This window comes from Theropithecus gelada, chromosome 6 (genome assembly GCF_003255815.1).
Source record: "Theropithecus gelada isolate Dixy chromosome 6, Tgel_1.0, whole genome shotgun sequence".
In the NCBI taxonomy this organism is placed as follows: Eukaryota; Metazoa; Chordata; class Mammalia; order Primates; family Cercopithecidae; genus Theropithecus; species Theropithecus gelada.
The window spans coordinates 35720079-35740497 of NC_037673.1; the positions used below are offsets into that span (position 1 = coordinate 35720079).

Sequence of the window (20419 nt, forward strand, 5' to 3'; positions counted from 1 at the left end):
GGTCTCCTGAGAGTTGTACTATCACTCAATAAAGCACCTCTTCGCCTTGCTCACCCTCCAGTTTTCCACATACCTCATTCTTCCTGGACGTAGGACAAGAACTCAGGACCTGCTGAATGGCAGAACTGAAGGAGCTGAAACATAAACAGGGCTGAAACATGCCCCTGCCATTTGCCATGTTGCAAGTAATGAGAAGAGAAGAACTGTGGCCCTTCCAGAAGCCCAGATCTGGGGACTCCCCAAGCCAGGTCTGTGACACCCTCTTTGGAGCTCTGAGGTTTCTGGCATCTCCAAGCTTCTGAGTACCACTACATTCCCCTCATCCAGATGCAGGTGCCCACAGCAGAAGCTGCTTGCAGTGTATTTGACCCAGCCACAGGCTTGCACAGAGCCGAGACCTGTGCTGGTGCCTGGAGCTGCCCACCCTGCCACAGCAGTCAGCATGTCTGGCTGTGCTCAGTGGCTGGATCCCACGCTCACTCACTCACACACCCCTCACCACTCCACGCCTGGCTCGCCCTTGGGAGGCATGAGATCAGAGCCAGTAGCATGAGCTGAGTGCAACCTGCCAGGCTGAGTGAGTAGAATAAGCTCAGTGGGCCTGAGTAAAATTCGGGCAAAGGTGCTACTGGCCATAGAGGTTTCCAGCTGGCAAAACAACACCCCTAAGGATCCTGTGACAGGATTGGCTTTAACAAGCATGACTCTTCTATCTTTGGAGGGGAAATAAAAAAAAAGATGGATAGGTATGTAGATTTGTTGGTGAGAAGCTGAAAGAGCTGCCATCTGATGACTCCTGTTTTAACTGTTGGATGGAAAGTAGTCATCTGCCAAGAGGCTAAGAGTAAAGATGATTATTGTTGTTAGGGAGTACAAGAGAGAAAGCCATAAAGAGGACAGAAATTTGAAGTGAGTGGAAATATTTCTTGTAGAAAATGGAAAGAAAGCAAACTAAAAATACAAAGAAGGAAAGTCTAGTAATGTTGAGAGCTCAGTTGAATTTAATAGACATGATTTTACAAGAGCACTACTCTGCTATGTAATTTTTCTCTTGCAATGTTCAGTACCTCCAGTTTTAGAGTGCAGTTGTTTGCAGATCTAAGAGATGCTTAGCAGGCAAGTGGATAAGTATGAGTTTGGAGCACAGCAGAAAGATAAAAATAATGGGTAGAAAGATTCAGAATGCATTATTGGTCAATGAAACCATGGCTATAATTACAGCTATGCAGGGAAGTCTGACAAGATGACCAAGATAGGACTCTAGGCAAGATCAACATTTAGAAAATGGACAACAGAAATGGCACTCATAAAGGAAATCAGAAGGTTGGGGAAAGCAGACAGAAAGAAAACCAGAGTATATGACTTTAGCAAGGGCAGTTTCATGTAATAATGTGGCTGGAAGAACAATTGGACTGAAGGGCAAAAGAGAAGGCAATAACTGAAAGGAAACAATAACAACAAAAACTGTGTTTCTGTTTTCTATTTTCTATTTGTGTGTTTTTTTTTCTTTTTCTTTTTTCTGTAAGATAGGACACACTTGAGAGAGCAGAAAGGGAGAGGACAGAGATTTAAGGAAAAAAATGACACATAAATAAATTCCAAACTATATTGATTGAAAAATGTTATCCTTTACTGTAACTTACCATGTTAAAAATTGTGACGTCCAATACACTACCCTCCAGAAAATTGGCATGATTCCATCAGGAATGTAACTCCATGGCTTGAAACAAGGATGCTGGCTGTTGAATAAAAGTTAAAGCCAATTAATCATAAATAATTATTTAAATGAATTATACAGTTAATTTGCATGTGGCCAAGTTAATTTACATTCAGATTTTAAATTATTGACTCTAATAATCAGTAACTCATAAAATTTCACAGAAATTTTAAAATTCAATGTTGACTGCTAAAAGAAAAAAACACACAAAAGCAACAAAATAGTTTTTTCTGAAAATGTCATTTAAGTTTTCAACTTTCAGTGTATTTTTAGTCATTGGGTAAAAAGAAAACTTAATGTTCAACTAATAGACTAAAAATGCAACAATCATTAAAAGCAAATGTATTATGAAATAAAATTTCTAATGATTACCTTTAAAATACACAACCCATTCATAGGTTGGGTTTTTTTTTTTTTCCAGGTTATAGGGATTGGGAGGGGAAAACATTAGGTGATTAATTCCTGAAAATTGGAATGCTAATTAAATCACTCACTATAACATAGCTTCTATGGAGATGCATGCTAGCATCTATACATAATTCTGTTTAAATTTCTGAAGACATGAGTCTCTGATCATAAATTCTGCCATGTAGCCATATTCCTAAGCTAGAAGGATATCCCAAGAACTTGCAACAATCTATAGCTGCTGCTGATCTTTATCCAGTTTTTTTTTAATAGTGCTTCAAATGGAAGTAACACCTGCATTTTAAATTTACCTTTTCTCAAGTTAGATTTTTTAAAAATATGCATAAAGAAGCATGCAAATACTACTGAAAGCATTCATAAAGTCTATAGTCAACATATATAAGCTTTTTACTTAAAAATTCGATATTTGAATTCAATATAATCTTTGGAAAATTTGAACTTTATTCATTTTTTTATGTAAATCTATAATGCTTTTGAAGGATGTGCAATATGAAAGGAATACCACAAGTACAGAAATACTTGTACTTTATTATAACCTTGTAAATTAGGCAAAAGTGAAAATACATCCCACGTTTTTAAATCTGAGATAGGCTGAGAGGAAAAACAGCTTTTAGAAATTACATACTTGGTAAAGAAGAACCAGGACTGAAAAGTCAGGACTTCTTCAAGTTTCTTACTACCATCTACTGAAGGGCTTTGTGGACCAATAAATATTTAAAAAATTAGATTTAATTAGAATATGATGTAATGAAAAGTCTACTAGGAAAGAATAGAGGTGGAGGGAATTAATAGAGAATGAGGATAACTTACATCAATATAAAATCTGGATGGTAAAAACTTTCATTTTTAAACAATGTGTCCCCTACAATATTTATATATTTTTTAAAAAAGGAAATACCTTGGAACAGGGTTAGCAGTTGCGTACAATCCTGTAATGTTGCTATTCTCAGGAGGGCTTGAATTTGCAGCAGCATGCTTGCACCGGTTATATATTGTCTAAAGCAATGAACGTATGGTTTAAAAATGAGAATCAAAATGTTACACCAAGTATTTAAAGGACATCAGAGTTTATAAATCTATCTATCTAAACTTACCTTCCTGGCTATGCTTTTCTTTTTCTTTTCTTTTGAGACAGAGTCTTGCTCTGTCACCCAGGCTGGAGTGCAGTGGTGCGATCTCAGCTCACTGCAAGCTCTGCCTCCCGGGTTCACGCCATTCTCCTGCCTCAGCCTCCTGAGTAGCTGGGACTACAGGCATCTGCCACTACGTCCGGCTAATTTTTTTGTATTTTTAGTAGAGACAGGGTTTCACCATGTTAGCCAGGATGGTCTCGATCTCCCAACCTCGTGATCCGCCCGCCTCAGCCTCTCAAAGTGCTGGGATTACAGGCGTGAGCCATGGTTCCCAGCCCTTGGCTATGCTTTTTAATGATCAAATGACCATATAATCTTTTAATTCAAAATATAAGTACAAACTGTCATAATTTAGCTGTCTTAAGAATAAACATTATTTCCAACATGCTGTATGATTAAAATTTGTCTTTTAAATTGTGAAAATAAAGTTCACTCCTTACCGTACTAACATCCAGAGGCAGTATGAAGACAATAAGAAAGCAGAGATACCAAGCAAGCAGTGTTCCAATAATTACAAGTCTATGCTGTTTCTTAAAGTCTCCATATCGATGAAGTAGAAATAATGCCAGAAAAAAGACAAAAACAATCTCAAGTCCCAAAGCTGCACCACTCATTATTGGATATTTCACTCTCACTAACCAAAGTTATTCATGTACAGGTCTGGACCATATCTATAAAGTGAAAAGAAGGTTAAAATGCATCATTAACATGGGAAATGACATTTGGAAATTTCATATGAATATTTATTAGTACATTAATACATTAATAAACTCTTTGGAGAAATGTCATGCTTCACATTGGACTATGAATAAGATTAAAAGGGTAATTCCTATCCTCAAGTACTTATATTTTATTTTTTAAAGCACACTTAAAAAATTTCACATACCTTGTATTTTCAAAAACTTAACGAAAATTATACTAGTTCTTACAATATTACAAGTTAAGAAGTTCTTATTTTAGACGTCAACAGTTTTAATATAGTGTCATTTAGAGTTTCTTAATAAGTCCTAACAGAATAGTTTATGCAAATAAGCTGTTGACTAAATCCTAAGATATGAGATACTTGGTAAAATACATTTTTCTAAGATTATTTATCCTCTACAATTTAAGATTTTCTAAAAAAGAGGAAAGAGAAAAATGGAAAGAGATCATTTAAAAGTAACCTTTTGTTTTTTGAAACAGTATTTTTCTTTTGTGTTAATTTTGCCTAACAACTCAAGTTTCATGAAATTCTTACTGCTTCACAAAATGTATTTATCACTTCCCATTATCTATATAAATCTTTAAACTTACTTTAATAAATTCTCATTTTTAATTTTTCTACTATTTTATATGCAGAAAATTTATCAGACTATTGAATAAAGTCATACATGTGAAAACATTCTTAATTTTATGATACAGTCATCAGCGAATAGTTTATCTGATATCTCTCTACTCAAAAAAGAGTATAGAGATTTAAAGTCTCTATTTTAAAATTTAAAAATTTGATCTCTCTATACTTAAAAAAATTTACTAATCAAAGGCAATATGAACTTTTCACCTTTGTAAAATCAATGTTAGACTTTTGTTTACCTACATACTACAATATTCCAAGGAATTGATTAATATCCTAACATAGAGAATCAAGATTGTGATGCAACCCAACAAAATACAATAAGGGGCAGTGGCTCATACCTGTAATCCCAGCACTTTGGGAGGCCAAGGCAGGTGGATCACCTGAGGTCAGGAGTTCGAGACCAGCCTGGGCCAATATGGTGAAACCTCGTCTTTACTAAAAATACAAAAATTAGCCAGGCATGGTAACGGGTGCCTGTAATCCCAGCTACTCGGGAGGCTGAGGCAGGAGAATCGCTTGAACCTGGAAGGCGGAGGTTGCAGTGAGCCAATATCCTGCCATTGCACTCAAGCCTGCGCAACAAGAGCAAAACTCTGTCTCAAAAATAAATAAATAAATAAATAACAAAACAAGGGAGAACCAATAAAATACTTCAAATCAACAAACATCTTTAACTATTTAGAATAATAGAAAAGAAAGTTTCAGTACTTTAAAGCGTTAAATTTAAATTTATATACAAAATACTCCTACATGAAATATCACAAAAATCACATTTAACAATTTTCTTCACTATTTCTTTATATTGGTAAACAGATTCCATTTCAACTATCAATATTTTCATCTTTCTTTTTTTTTTGAAATTTAGAAACAAATTTTATTTAAGATCTGAAATACAATTTCTAAAATATCAACTTTTCCAGAAAACCGTGGCTACACAATAATGCATTGCTTCTATCATGTTAGAACGTGCATTAGTCTCAAACACAAAAACCATGAAACAAATCACCATCCTTCAACAATTTGAGCAAAGATAGAATGCTTAAGAACAACATAGATGGACTTGCAGAGGATGGGCTGTTTTACTTCAAGCACCATAAAAAAAAAAAAGAGCACAAATGCATGGGTTTTCAGGTATATACATTAAGTTGAACCTTTGGCACTAGGAATCAGGGCGTTTTGTCACATAGCATTAACACATATTAGAAAATTGTGTAGTGTCAAAGGGATAGAAACCACCAGCATTCAAGCAATGTTGTCAACTAGGCAATAAAATGTTCTACTCTTTCTTCTTTGTTCTAATTACTGCATACACTGGTAGCAACTTTGAAATGAGAAAAGGAGCTTATGCTCCTTTTATTTTCTGTTTAAAACAGAACAGAAAAAAAAATGAAACATAAGCGCTGTTATACATTAACGATTTTAAAGAACATCAATTTTACAAGAAAAAGACTAAGAACAAAAAGTGTTTACAGATACAGGACAAAAATGGTGAGCTGTCTGTAGACGCTCACAGGGCTTTGCGGTGGTACTCAGCAGAAGCCACTTTGTAATCACTGGCAGTAAAGAGAGATGCAGAATTCTTTGCCAGATATTTTAGGAAATCATGCAAATAGCCCAACAATAATGCAAGGCTTTTCTCATCAAGGGGCGTATAGGCCAACATTGCTCCAATTCTTACAAATAATCTCAGTAGGTGTGGGGCTCCATAAACCTGAGACAATGGAGCATCAGGGTGAGCCAAGAGGATTTCAGGATACTGGGGCCTCTCAAATTTGTAGAGCAGCTGAGTGCCCAACATCACATTGAAATATTCTTTTATTCCTGGGTTGGGCACGGTGGCTCACACCTGTAATCCCAGCACTTTGGGAGGCCGAGGAGGGTGGATCATGAGGTCAGGAGATTGAGACCATCCTGGCTAACACGTGAAACCCCGTCACTACTAAAAATACAAAAAAATTAGCTGGGCGTGGTGGTGGGCGCCTGTAGTCCCAGCTACTCAGGAGGCTGAGGCAGAAGAATGGCATGAACCTGGTAGGCGGAGCTTGCAGTGAGCCGAGATCACACCACTGCACTTTGGCCTGGGCAACAGAGCAAGACACCATCTCAAAAAAAAAAAGAAAAAAAAAAAAAAGAAAAAAAGAAATATTCTTTTATTCCTGCCACAACTTCATTAACTGCATATTCCTTATTATCAACATTTGCCTGTGACTTCTTGCAATTTGCATACTCCTCCAGAATTGCATCTACATTTTTCTTAGCAGAGAGTTGAAACAGCTGCTTCTGTCTGGTTACTAAGTCCCAGTCCTCAATAAGCCATAGTTTTAATTCTTCAGGAATCTTCACTTTAACCTCCATTCTATTCTTAAACGCCTCCTCACTTTCAACAGTCTGCCCGGGCCCTTTTCTTCCGAAGGGGCTGAGGTGCTTCGCTGGTACTGCCACCATCTCTGTTTCCAGGAGTCTTCTGTTTGTTCTTTCTGGTCTTCCTCATGGATCCTGAAGGGGGTTCTCTACAGAGCGACCCCCTCATCTTCCTGGGAGAGCTAGTTCAAGATTTTTCTGCTGTGGACCAGCGGTCTTCTTTCCCGAGGAGACCCCTCTCATCTTACTTCTCTGCATGTTGCTTCGAGTTTGTTTTCTGAAGTTCTCTTCTTCTGCAGATTGCTGTCCACGAGGTTAAGAATCCTGCTTTCTGGAATTCATTCAACCTTGTTTTTATTCCAACCAACAATCTTCCTTCTTTCCCTTCCAAGAACTCCTAGTGATTTCCCAGATGAAATCTTATAGATCTTCTGGGATGGTCTAGAAGGGTGAAGTGGGAGATACAACCCAAGATTCTGTAATCAGGGAAGGTTCTGCAATCAGGATCAGATCTCTTGATCCTCACTATACAGCAAACTTAGCTTTTCTGATGATGACCTGACACAAGAATTCAGATCTTCCCAGCAGCCGACGTGTGATCACTGCCATTCCTCCAACTGCCATGGTCTCATTTTTCTTAAATATCTAAAATTGAACTTCTTTCATCACTCTACTCTCTTATCTTGCTATATTTTCCTTCAGTGCATTTATCCATCTGATATAATGCACATTCTTTATATTTATTGTCTCTCCAAACCTTTCCCCTTACCCCAGATACTCTATGAGAGCAGAGACTTGACTACTTTATTCCATACTATATTCCAGTTACCTGATGTAGTATCTGGCATATAGTAATATCAAGAAATATTTGTTGAAAGAATAAAAAATACTGTGTAGTTTAGTACATACATTATTTTTCTATTACTGCTTACTTCAAAGGCAATGTAAAACTCTTGTAATGGTACACTGATTTAACAAATACTTATTACAACTCAAAAGGCTTAAAACACTGAACATTACCAAATACTACTCAAATTTTCAAATTTCATATTCTGTGAAAAACTTACACCACAACAATGTCAAATCTTATTTTTTAAAAAACAGAAAAGGTTTGCCTTGTTGCCCAGGTTGGTCTTGAACTCCTGAGCTCAAGTGATCCGCCTGTCTCAGCTCCCAAAGTGCTGCAATTACAGGCATACGCCACAGCACCCAGCCAAATCTTATTTTTAAGCTAAGCATAGATTAAGTAGTTGGCTGAAAGCTCAACACAGAATGTGCTGATGACAAAACCATCTTTGAGATCTAGGGTTTTTTTTTCTTTAAAAAAACCCATTCGATGTGAGTTTAAATATAACATAATTAACTGAAAATCCTTTTATGACTTGAACTACACCTGAAATTGTCCAGTGCAAGGAACATGGCAATGATAGGAAAAAAAGACTAAATATTAGAGATTACCAAAGAAAGGCTAAATAAAGTATGGCAGAGCCAAATGAGGACATCTCATTGTAGTATAAGAAATGATGTTTGTCAGGTCCCAGAGCAAGATGGCCGAATAGGAACAGCTCCAGCCTCCAGCTCCCAGCGCGACCGACACAGAAGATGGGTGATTTCTGCATTTTCTTTTTTTTTTTTTTTTTTTGAGACGGGGTCTCGCTCTGCCACCCAGGCTTGAGTGCAGTGGCCGGATCTCAGCTCACTGCAAGCTCCGCCTCCCGGGTTCACGCCATTCTCCTGCCTCAGCCTCCCGAGTAGCTGGGACTACAGGCGCCCGCCACCTCACCCGGCTAGTTTTTTGTATTTTTTAGTAGAGACAGGGTTTCACCGTGTCAGCCAGGATGGTCTCGATCTCCTGACCTCGTGATCCGCCCGTCTCGGCCTCCCAAAGTGCTGGGATTACAGGCTTGAGCCACCGCGCCCGGCCTATTTCTGCATTTTCAACTGAGGTACCAAGTTCATCTCACTGGGGAGTGCTGGACAATCGGTGCTGGTCAGCTGATGCAGCCCAACCAGGAAGAGCTGAAGCAGGGCGAGGCATCGCCCCACCAGAGAAGCACAAGGGGGAAGGGAATCCCTTTTCCTAGCCAAGGGAAACTGAGACAAACAACACCAGAAAATCAGGTAACTCCCACCCTAATACAGCACTTTACCAAGGGTCTTAGCAAACGGCAAACCAGGAGATTATATCCCACACCTGGCCTGGAGGGTCGCACGCCCACAGAGCCTCCCTCATTGCTAGCACAGCAGTCTGAGATCTAACTGCAAGGTGGCAGCGAGGCTGGGTGAAGGGCGCCCGCCATTGCTGAGGCTTAAGTAGGTAAACAAAGCCACAGGGAAGCTTGGACTGGGTGGAGCCCACTGCAGCTCAAGGAGGCCTGCCTGCCTGCCTCTGTAGACTCCACCTCTAGGGACAGGGCATAGCTAAACAAAAAGCAGCAGAAACCTCTGCAGATGTAAATGACTTTGTCTGACAGCTTTGAAGAGAGCAGTGGGTCTCCCAGCATGGAGGTTGAGTTGTGAGAATGGACAGACTGCATGCTCAAGTGGGTCCCAGACCCTTGAGTAACCTAGCTGGGAGACATCCCCAACTAGGTGCAGACCGACACCTCACACCTCACAGGGCTGGGCGCACCTCTGAGACGAAGTTTCCAGAGCAAGAATCAGACAGCAACACTCGCTGTTCAGCAATATTCTATCTTCTGCAGCCTCCACTGCTGATACCCAGGCAAACAGGGTCTGGAGTGGACCTCAAGCAAACTCCAACAGACCTGAAGCTGAGGGTCCTGACTGTTAGAAGGAAAACTAACAAACAGAAAGGACACCCACACCAAAACCCCATCAGTACGTCACCAGCATCAAAGACCAAAGGCAGATAAAACCACAAAGATGGGGAAAAAGCAGGGCAGAAAAGCTGGAAATTCAAAAAATCAGAGGGCATCTCCCCCTCCAAAAGAACGCAGCTCATTGCCAGCAACGGATCAAAGCTGGACGGAGAATGACTTTGACGAGTTGAGAGAAGGCGGCTTCGGTCGATCAAACTTCTCAGAGCTAAAGGAGGAACTATGTACCCAGCGCAAAGAAACTAAAAATCTTGAAAAAAGAATGGAAGAATGGATAACTAGAATAATCAATGCAGAGAAGGCCATACACGAACTGATAGAGATGAAAACCATAACATGAGAATTACATGACGAATGCACAAGCTTCAGTAACCGACTCGATCAACTGGAAGAAAGAGTATCAATGATTGAAGATCAAATGAATGAAAAGAAGCGAGAAGAGAAGTCTAGAGAAAAAAGAGGAAAAAGAAATGAACAAAGCCTCCAAGAAATACGGGATTATGTGAAAAGACCAAATCTACGTCTGATTGGGGTGCCTGAAAGTGAGGGGAAAATGGAACCAAGTTGGAAAACACTCTTCAGGATATCATCCAGGAGAACTTCCCCAACCTAGTAGGGCAGGCCAACATTCAAATTCAGGAAATACAGAGAACGCCACAAAGATACTCCTCCAGAAGAGCAACTCCAAGATACATAATTGTCAGATTCACCAAAGTTGAAATGAAGGAAAAAATCTTAAGGGCAGCCAGAGAGAAAGGTCGGGTCACCCACAAAGGGAAGCCCATCAGACTAACAGCAGATATCTCAGCAGAAACTCTACAAGCCAGAAGAGAGTGGGGGCCAATATTCAACATTCTTAAAGAAAAGAATTTTAAACCCAGAATTTCATATCCAGCCAAACTAAGTTTCATAAGTGAAGGAGAAATAAAATCCTTTACACACAAGCAAATGCTTAGAGATTTTGTCACCACCAGGCCTGACTTACAAGAACTCCTGAAGGAAACACTAAACATGGAAAGGAACAACCGGTACTACCCATTGCGAAAACATGCCAAAATGTAAAGACCATCGAGGCTAGGAAGAAACTGCATCAACTAACGAGCAAAATAACCAACTAATATCACAATGACAGGATCAAGTTTACACATAACAATATTAATCTTAAATGTAAATGGACTAAATGGTCCAATTAAAAGACACAGACTGGCAAATTGGATAAAGAGTCAAGACCTATCAGTTTGCTGTATTCAGGAGACCCATCTCACATGCAGAGACGCACAAAGGCTCAAAATAAAGGGATGGAGGAAGATCTAAGCAAATGGAGAAAAAAAAAATCAGCGGTGGCAATCCTAGTCTCTGATAAAACAGATTTTAAACCATCAAAGATCAAAAGAGACAAAGAAGGCCATTACATAATGGTAAAGGGATCAATTCAACAAGAAAAGCTAACTATCCTAAATATATATGCACCCAATACAGGAGCACCCAGATTCATAAAGCAAGTCTTTAGAGACCCACAAAGAGACTTAGACTCCCATACAATAATAATGGGAGACTTCAACACCCCACTGTCAACATTAGACAGATCAACAAGATAGAAAGTTAACAAGGATATCCAGGAACTGAACTCAACTCTGCACCAAGCGGACTTAATAGACATCTACAGAACTCTCCACCCCCAATAAACAGAATATACATTCCTCTCAGCACCAAACCACACTTATTCCAAAATTGACCACATAATTAGAAGTAAAGCACTGCTCAGCAAATGTAAAAGAACAGAAATTATAATAACCTGTCTCTCAGACCACAGTGCAAAAACTAGAACTCAGGATTAAGAAACTCAATCAAAACCGCTCAACTACATGGAAACTGAACAATCTGCTCCTGAATGACTACTGGGTACATAATGAAATGAAGGCAGAAATAAAGATGTTCTTTGAAACTAATGAGAACAAAGATACAACATACCAGAATCTCTGGGACACATTTAAAGCAGTGTGTAGAGGGAAATTTATAGCACTAAATGCCCACAAGAGAAAGCTGGAAAGATCTAAAATTCACACCCTAACATCACAAGTAAAAGAACTAGAGAAGCAAGAGCAAACACATTCAAAAGTTAGCAGAAGGCAAGAAATAACTAAGATCAGAGCAGAACTGAAGGAGATAGAGACACAAAAAACCCTCCAAAAAAATCAATGAATCCAGGAGCTGGTTTTTTTGAAAAGATCAACAAAATTGATAGACCGCTAGCAAGACTAATAAAGAAGAAAAGAGAAAAGAATCAAATAGATGTAACAAAAAATGATAAAGGGGATATCACCACGATCCCACAGAAATACAAACTACCATCAGAGAATACTATAAACACCTCAACACAAATAAACTAGAAAACCTAGAAGAAATTGATAATTTCCTGGACACCTACACTCTCCCAAGACTAAAGCAGGAAGAAGTTGAATCCCTGAAAAGACCAATAGGAGGCTCTGAAATTGAGGCAATAATTAATAGCCTACCAATCAAAAAAAGTCCAAACCAGACGGATTCAGAGTTGAATTCTACCAGAGGTACACGGAGGAGCTCGTACCATTCCTTCTGAAACTATCCCAATCAATAGAAAAAGAGGGAATCCTCCCTAACTCATTTTATGAGGCCAACATCATCCTGATACCAAAGCCTGGAAGAGATACAACAAAAAAAGAGAATTTTAGACCAATATCCCTGATGAACATCGATGCAAAAATCCTCAATAAAACACTGGCAAACCGAATCCAGCAGCACATCAAAAAGCTTATCCACGATCAAGTGGGCTTCATCCCTGGGATACAAGGCTGGTTCAACGTACGCAAATAAATAAACGTAATCCAGCATATAAACAGAACCAAAGACAAAAACCACATGATTATCTCAATAGATGCAGAAAAGGCCTTTGACAAAATTCAACAGCCCTCCATGCTAAAATCTCTCAATAAATTTGGTATTGATGGAACGTATCTCAAAATAATAAGAGCTATTTATGACAAACCCACAGCCAATATCATACTGAATGGGCAAAAACTGGAAGCATTCCCTTTGAAAACTGGCACAAGACAGGGATGCCCTCTCTCACCACTCCTATTCAACATAGTGTTGGAAGTTCTGGCCAGGGCAATCAGGCAAGAGAAAGAAATAAAGGGTATTCAGTTAGGAAAAGAGGAAGTCAAATTGTACCTGTTTGCAGATGACATGATTGTATATTTAGAAAACCCCATTGTCTCAGCCCAAAATCTCCTTAAGCTGATAAGCAACTTCAGCAAAGTCTCAGGATACAAAATTAATGTGCAAAAATCACAAGCATTCTTATACACCAATAACAGACAAACAGAGAGCCAAATCATGAATGAACTCCCATTCACATTAGCTTCAAATAGAATAAAATACCTAGAAATGCAATTTACAAGGGATGTAAAGGACCTCTTCAAGGAGAACTACAAACCACTGCTCAGTGAAATAAAAGAGGACACAAACAAATGGAAGAACATACCATGCTCATGGATAGGAAGAATCAATATTGTGAAAATGGCCATACTGCCCAAGGTAATTTATAGATTCAATGCCATCCCCATCAATCTACCAATGAGTTTCTTCACAGAATTGGAAAAACCTGCTTTAAAGTTCATATGGAACCAAAAAAGAGCCTGCATTGCCAAGACAATCCTAAGTCAAAAGAACAAAGCTGGAGGCATCACGTTACCTGACTTCAAACTATACTACAAGGCTACAGTAACCAAAACAGCATGGTACTGGTACCAAAACAGAGATATAGATCAGTGGAACAGAACAGAGCCCTCAGAAATAATACCACACATCTACAGCCATCTGATCTTTGACAAACCTGAGAAAAACAAGAAATGGGGAAATGATTCCCTATATAATAAATGGTGCTGGGAAAATTGGCTAGCCATAAGTAGAAAGCTGAAACTGGATCATTTCCTTACTCCTTATACGAAAATTAATTCAAGATGGATTAGAGACTTAAATGTTAGACCTATTATCATAAAAACCCTAGAAGAAAACTTAGGTAATACCATTCAGGACATAGGCCTGGGCAAGGACTTCATCTCTAAAACACCAAAAGCAACGGCAACAAAAGCCAAAATTGACAAATGGGATCTAATTAAACTAAAGAGCTTCTGCACAGCAAAAGAAACTACCAACAGAGTGAACAGGCAACCTACAGAATGGGAGAAAATTTTTGCAATCTACTCATCTGACAAATGGCTAATATCCAGAACCTACAAAGAACTCAAACAAATTTACAAGAAAAAAACAAACAACCCCATCAAAAAGTGGGCAAAGGATATAAACAGACATTTCTCAAAAGAAGACATTCACACAGCCAACAGACAGATGAAAAAATGCTCATCATCACTGGCCATCAGAGAAATGCAAATCAAAACCACAATGAGATACCATCTCACACCAGTTAGAATGGCAATCACTAAAAAGTCAGGAAACAACAGGTGCTGGAGAGGATGTGGAGAAACAGGAACAGTTTTACACTGTTGGTGGGATTGTAAACTAGTTCAACCATTGTGGAAAACAGTATGGTGATTCCTCAAGGATCTAGAGCTACAAATACCATATGATTCAGCCATCCCATTACTGGGGATATACCCAAAGGATTATAAATCATGCTGCTATAAAGACACATGCTCATGTATGTTTACTGTGGCACTATTCACAATAGCTAAGACTTGGAATCAACCCAAATGTCCATCAGTGACAGACTGGATTAAGAAAATGTGGCCCATATACACCATGGAATACTATGCAGCCATAAAAAAGGATGAGTTTGTGTCCTTTGTAGGGACATGGATGCAGCTGGAAACCATCATTCTCAGCAAACTATCGCAAGAACAGAAAACCAAACACCACTTGTTCTCACTCATAGGTGGGAAATGAACAATGAGATCACTTGGACACGGGAAGGGGAACATCACACACGGGGGCCTATTGTGGGGAGGGGGGAGGGGGAAGGGATGGCATTGGGAGTTATACCTGATGTAAATGACGAGTTGATGGGTGCAGCACACCAACATGGCACAAGTATACATATGTAACAAACCTGCACGTTGTGCACATATACCCTAGAACTTAAAGTATAATGAAAAAAAAAAAAAAAGAAATTACATTTGTTAAGATTATTTAATAACATCAGAAAATTACCCTAACAGCAATTGAAAATTTGGCACATATTTTTATGTAAACATAAAAAAGAGTGAGGTAACAATGAAATATATTAAAACATCAACAGTCTTCAGGTGGTAAGATTATGGGCATAATAAGCAAACAACAGAATCAGTTTTAAACCTGACACTAGCTATTAATGTTTTTACTATGGCACTCAATTTTTCAGTCTGATTCATAGTCAGCACTTTAAAGGGTTGTAGAGGAATAAATAGAATTATGGGTCCTTTATTCTAGTAATAAATGATTTGGTTACATACCTTCGGGTTAGTATCCTACCACTGCTGTAACAAATTACTACAAACTTAGTGAGTTTAAACAACATCCATTTATTAATATCTTATAGCTTCTATAGGTCAGAAGTTCAAACACAGCATAGTTCAACTTAGTTCTCTGCTTAGGGGCACACAAGTTTAAAATCAAGGTGTCAGCAAGTTTGCAATCTCAGTCAGGCTACTGGCAGGGTCTCACACTGTCGTCCAGGCTGGAGGGCAGTGGCACAATCATGGCTCAACATAACCTTGAGCTCCTGGGCTCAATTGATCCTCCCACCTCAGCTTCCAGATAACTAGGACTACAGGTGCACACCACCATACCTGGCTAATTAAAAAAAATTTTTTATTTTTGTAGAGACAGGGTCTTGCTATGTTGCCCGGGCTGGACTCAAATGCCTGGCCTCAAGTGATCCTCTTACTTTGGCCTCCCAAAGCACTGAGATTACAGGCATGATCCACCTAGCCAAGCCAAAACTCAGTTATTCATGGTTAAAGGACTGAGATCCTTGTTCCCCTGCAAGCTGACAGCTGGCATTTAACCTTAGCTCTAGAGGCCTCTCCCCAGTCTTTGCATGTGGCTCTGCATATCTTTTAAAATTGTATATATTTAAAATGCACAACAGTGATGTTTTGATATATTGTACATACACAGTGAAATAATCATCATCGTCAAATTAACGTATCTATCTCCTCACACACGTCTCTCTGCGTGTGTGTGTGTGTGTGTGTGTGTCTGTGGTCCTGAATATTTTAGAAGCAGCAATGGCTTGTCAAATTCTCCTCATGCTTGAAATCTGTTTTTCAGGGCTCATCTGATTACACTGGGCCTGTCTGAATAATTTCATCATTTTTACTGGTTCCAGAGATTAGAGCATAGACATTATTAGGGGTTTATTATTCTGTTTACCATACCATCTATTTCTGTTCAGGCTGAACTATATTGCCTTTTTATGACACAGGTTAGGACCAGTAATCCCATGAAATTGGAGATAAAAGTTGGGGTTTTCCTAACCTGAGAAAATAATAGTTTTAAAGTCCATATCTTTAACCTTGTACCAACATTCAAGTGATGAGTTGCAAGGTTTAGGGAAGAAGGAGAAGAAAGGGGATGATAATGATGATGATGATGATGATGATACTAAAATGGGGAGGCAAATAAAAATTCAGTTCCACGTGATTAAGGACCACAGTAGCAAAACTTAATTATACTCGAAATCAAAATGCCAATTCATTAAAACTACCAGATTTTAGTGCCCGATGTGTGGGCATATTGTACCCTTCAAAATACCAGTTCTGAAAGTCTTAAACATTTAAAATCCAGTCCAATCTTTTCCCAATCATCAAAATATTATTAAATATTACTTTCAAATGCCTTTATAATGGTTTCACAATTAGCATGTTAATGTTAATGACTTGAAGTACTGTTTCCTGAGTACTTTATGGCTGATAAAAGTTTTTCAGGCCAAATATCCTTTGATGGAACTTTAGAGGTTAAGCTAATTATGTAATTTGAAGAATTCCAAATGTTTTGAGAGAGAGAGAGAATGGGTACCAAGTGATCAGAACACAAACAAAACACTGAAAACAATTTTGTCAAAACCAAAGATTCTGAAACTGAATGAAAAATTTCTGACTGGAACCTAATGATTCATCAGACTCAAATACTGTTAACTTAAATATCTGAGTCTGATGAATCATTAGGTTCCAACTGGAAATTTTATCTAACTTCACATATCTGTATTTTTACTCAGATATGTGCAAAATAATAAAAACTAGGAGACAACTCAAAAATCCTAATTATGAAAAATCAAAAGAACCAGAATTAGAAGTGAATGATTAAGTCAACAAATTTCTACCAATGATCAAAATTTAAATCTTCAAAACATAATCATTATTCACATATTTAAAGATTTCAGGTATGAGAGAGTTCAGTTTTGGACACAGACTACTGCAAGAGACTATTACTCCCACTCGAAAAAAAAAAAACAAAAAACCGTCATAATATTTTTTAAAGGTACCTAAGAGCTGAGTTGGTGAACCAACCAGGTAATCTGAATTCCAAAATGTGACAAGCCCCTGAGGACAGTGGCATACATACCAACTGCTTTACCTTTTGCAAGGCATGAAGAGGTAGTAATCATGTAAGCATATAAGAAAAAGAACTAAAATTTTACTGAATTCTTAAAGATTTCATATATAGAAATTGCAAGACATTTTGATAGAGAATAATCTGTAAAGTCCTTCCTAATAATAAAATAATTTAAAATAATGAATAGCTAACATTTAGCATGTGTTCACGAAATTTTAAGCATTGTATTAACATTAGTACCTATCATGCTTTATCAAATTAGACCTCACAACCTAGTAAGAAAGGGCTGTTCGTTTCCTTGCTTAACAGAAAAAACAGCACAGAGAGGTTAAGTAACTTGTCCAAGTTAACAGAGCTGGTGAATGGTAAAGCTGGGACTCAAAGAGAGGCATCTTCACTACAAAGCCTGGATCATAATTACATGTCTCTTCTCTAATCTAGACACAGTTTCTTAATGCAATTTAAATTGTTAATTAATGATTTATTTTGTTCAGTCTTCACAGGGAACAAATTAGAACATTCTCCCGTTTCTTTTAGATATATCAAGACAGAATGCTAAGTCATGTTTAATACAGAATTTAACACAAACTTTTTACCGTACAGATTATACTACCATTACTTGATTTAAGGGTAATATATGACTGTACTCTACATGGGAAAAGTGGAAAACAGAGTAAATTTGAATCCGTTTGTTCTTGCCCCATCTGCCTATCTTAGAGCATTAAATTGCAATGAATTAAAGATCTACTTAGTTCCAAGCATCATTCATTCATTTAGCAAATATTTACTGAACCCTTACTATTTGGTGAGCTCTGTTCAAGGGGCTGGGGATACAAAAATCCAAGCAAAGTCCCTGAACTCAAAAGGTCTAGTGGGAAGAAACAGGCAATTAAAAAAAAAAATAGGGGGTGATAAGAGCTATGTAAACAGGTAGCTGCCACCACTACAGAGAATATCAGTTCTGGAAAAAATTATTCACGATTAGTTTGGCTACACGTAACAGAAAAGTCCAATATACCTGAGACTTACACAATACAGAATTTATTTCTCATGTAAAAGAAGACTTGAGATAGGTGGTTATGGTAAGTTATCAGATTATCAGAGGCCCAGGCCCCTTCTCTCTAGTCCACATCCTTAGCAGGTGGCTTTAATCCTTATGTTCCAGGACAGATGCTGGAACTTCAGGAATCCTATCATCATCTAGACAGCAGGATGGAGAAACAAAGAAGGGTGGGCCTTCTTCCTTTTAAAGAGATGTAAGAAACGGCTGGGCACAGTGGCTCATGTCTGTAATCCCAGCACTTTGGGAGGCTGAGGTGGGAGTTCAAGACCAGCCTGACCAACATGGAGAAACCCCCTCTCCACTAAAAATACAAAATGAGTCGGGCGTGGTGGCGCATGTCTGTAATCCCAGCTACTCAGGAAGGCTGAGACAGGAGAATCACTTGAACCCGGGAGGCGGAGGTTGCGGTGAGCCGAGGTTGCACCATTGCACTCCAGCCTGGGCAACAAGAGTGAAACTTCATCTCAAAAAATAAAAATAAAAATAACATCAATCAGAAAAAACAAGATACATCAGTAGCAATCACAATACAGTTCTTTATGACCAGATAGCAACCTCTACGTACCTACTAAACTCGTCTTCAATGGATACAATTCCTTATGTTAAAAAGAATCTAATTTACCAATTTAAACTTGCATTTATTATGTTAAGGCAATAGTTATGATTAGAAGGAATGCAAAAAAAATTATTCCCATATTAGGAAGATGAAGTATTTCTGTTACCGGGGCAAACTATTAAACTGATTTTCAAAACTGATAGGCTCTCCCTGAAGTCCTAGAGAGGATCTTGTGTTCACTAATTCAGCTGTTGCAAGTATTCTAGTTCCCCAGGTAACTCCTAGTAAAACCAAGACTGAACAAAGCTATTTCTCATCTTTAAATTTAGAATCATCTCATCGATTCCTATCTATGAGATCTATGTCTGAAGTGGGCTCTCCCAATTATTTTACATCTCAAAACTGTTTATTCTCATTATGGCATCTTAAATATTTTTGTTTATTCTTTCTCCTCCATTAGCTTACAGGCTCTCTCTGTTTTGTTCCCTTTCCTGAAGGAAATTATAATTTTTTGTGTCAAAAATATTTTCTCCTACGAGTTGCAATCTTAAGGGCAAGGATGTAGCTTCAAAGGAAGGCAAATGCTTTCTCCTTAGCCAAAGTAACATAAAGGTCACTTTTTGTAAAACATTAGGATATTGAATTTTAAAATGTTTTCCATACAACATTAGTTTAATGAACAGCTCAGCCTAGTATTCTGCACCTAGTTCCAATCAAAACCAAGTTGTGAACAGATCCCTTCTTTACACCAATCTCACCTTTCAAGAACAAGCTAAAAGTTCATTAATTCCTTCCTCAAGAGGCAGTTACTTTTCAAGCTAAGGAACAAGCTAAAGAACAAGCACATACCTGGGCAAGGGAAGTTTAATTTCACTATAGAGTAAATCATTTTTTCAAGGAAACCAGAGGGCGTGTCATACAGCATCACTGAATATTCTAATATGAGATGAAGCTGTTAGGAACTTTATAAATCTTCATTTTTATGAGGCTTAGAATTCATCCCCCTTCCCTCTTCCACTGTTTTCCCGGGGTCACAGTTGTAGTATAGTTTGCCCAATGGATTTCGCATGGTCACTGTACCTGGAATATGTCACGCTCTCTACTCCAACCGCCCCCAAACTCTTCTCAGCAGAGATAGGCTTAAAGCAGCTTGCTTTTAGGCGGCGACGCAAACACACGTAGCCAGTTGAGCGACAGCAAGCAACCAAATGGCTTTGCTGGAGGCCCCCTGCGTTGCACGGGTAAAGCCCGTTGCAAAATATAGTCCTTTCATTTATTCCTCTGTTACTATTTATGAGACTTGTCAAGGCTGCAAGGGCATGCGCAGCCTTCCCACCACACAGGACCCGCTGGGGTCTCCGGCTCCCCTAAAATTAAACCACTGTCTTTCGTTC

The 20419-nt window shown here is 38.5% G+C and overlaps 1 protein-coding gene and 1 pseudogene across 2 annotated transcripts in view; both read right to left on the reverse strand.

The window, feature by feature from the left end:
• LMBRD2 (LMBR1 domain containing 2) overlaps positions 1-20419 on the reverse strand; it is a 61694-nt gene that overhangs the window by 40764 nt on the left and 511 nt on the right. Inside the window, exons 2-4 of the mRNA XM_025387216.1 lie at positions 3717-3947; positions 3042-3139; positions 1644-1739 (exon numbers count right to left, since the gene is read on the reverse strand). Of these exons, the coding sequence (XP_025243001.1) occupies positions 1644-1739; positions 3042-3139; positions 3717-3890 (368 nt within the window). The 5' untranslated portion in view covers positions 3891-3947. The remainder of the gene's footprint in view (positions 1-1643; positions 1740-3041; positions 3140-3716; positions 3948-20419) is intronic.
• Positions 5459-7315, reverse strand: LOC112625829 (annotated as a pseudogene). The gene is made up of 2 exons (XR_003119785.1): positions 6772-7315; positions 5459-6436 (listed from the first exon to the last, which is right to left on the reverse strand). The product of XR_003119785.1 is annotated as a mortality factor 4-like protein 2 (transcript).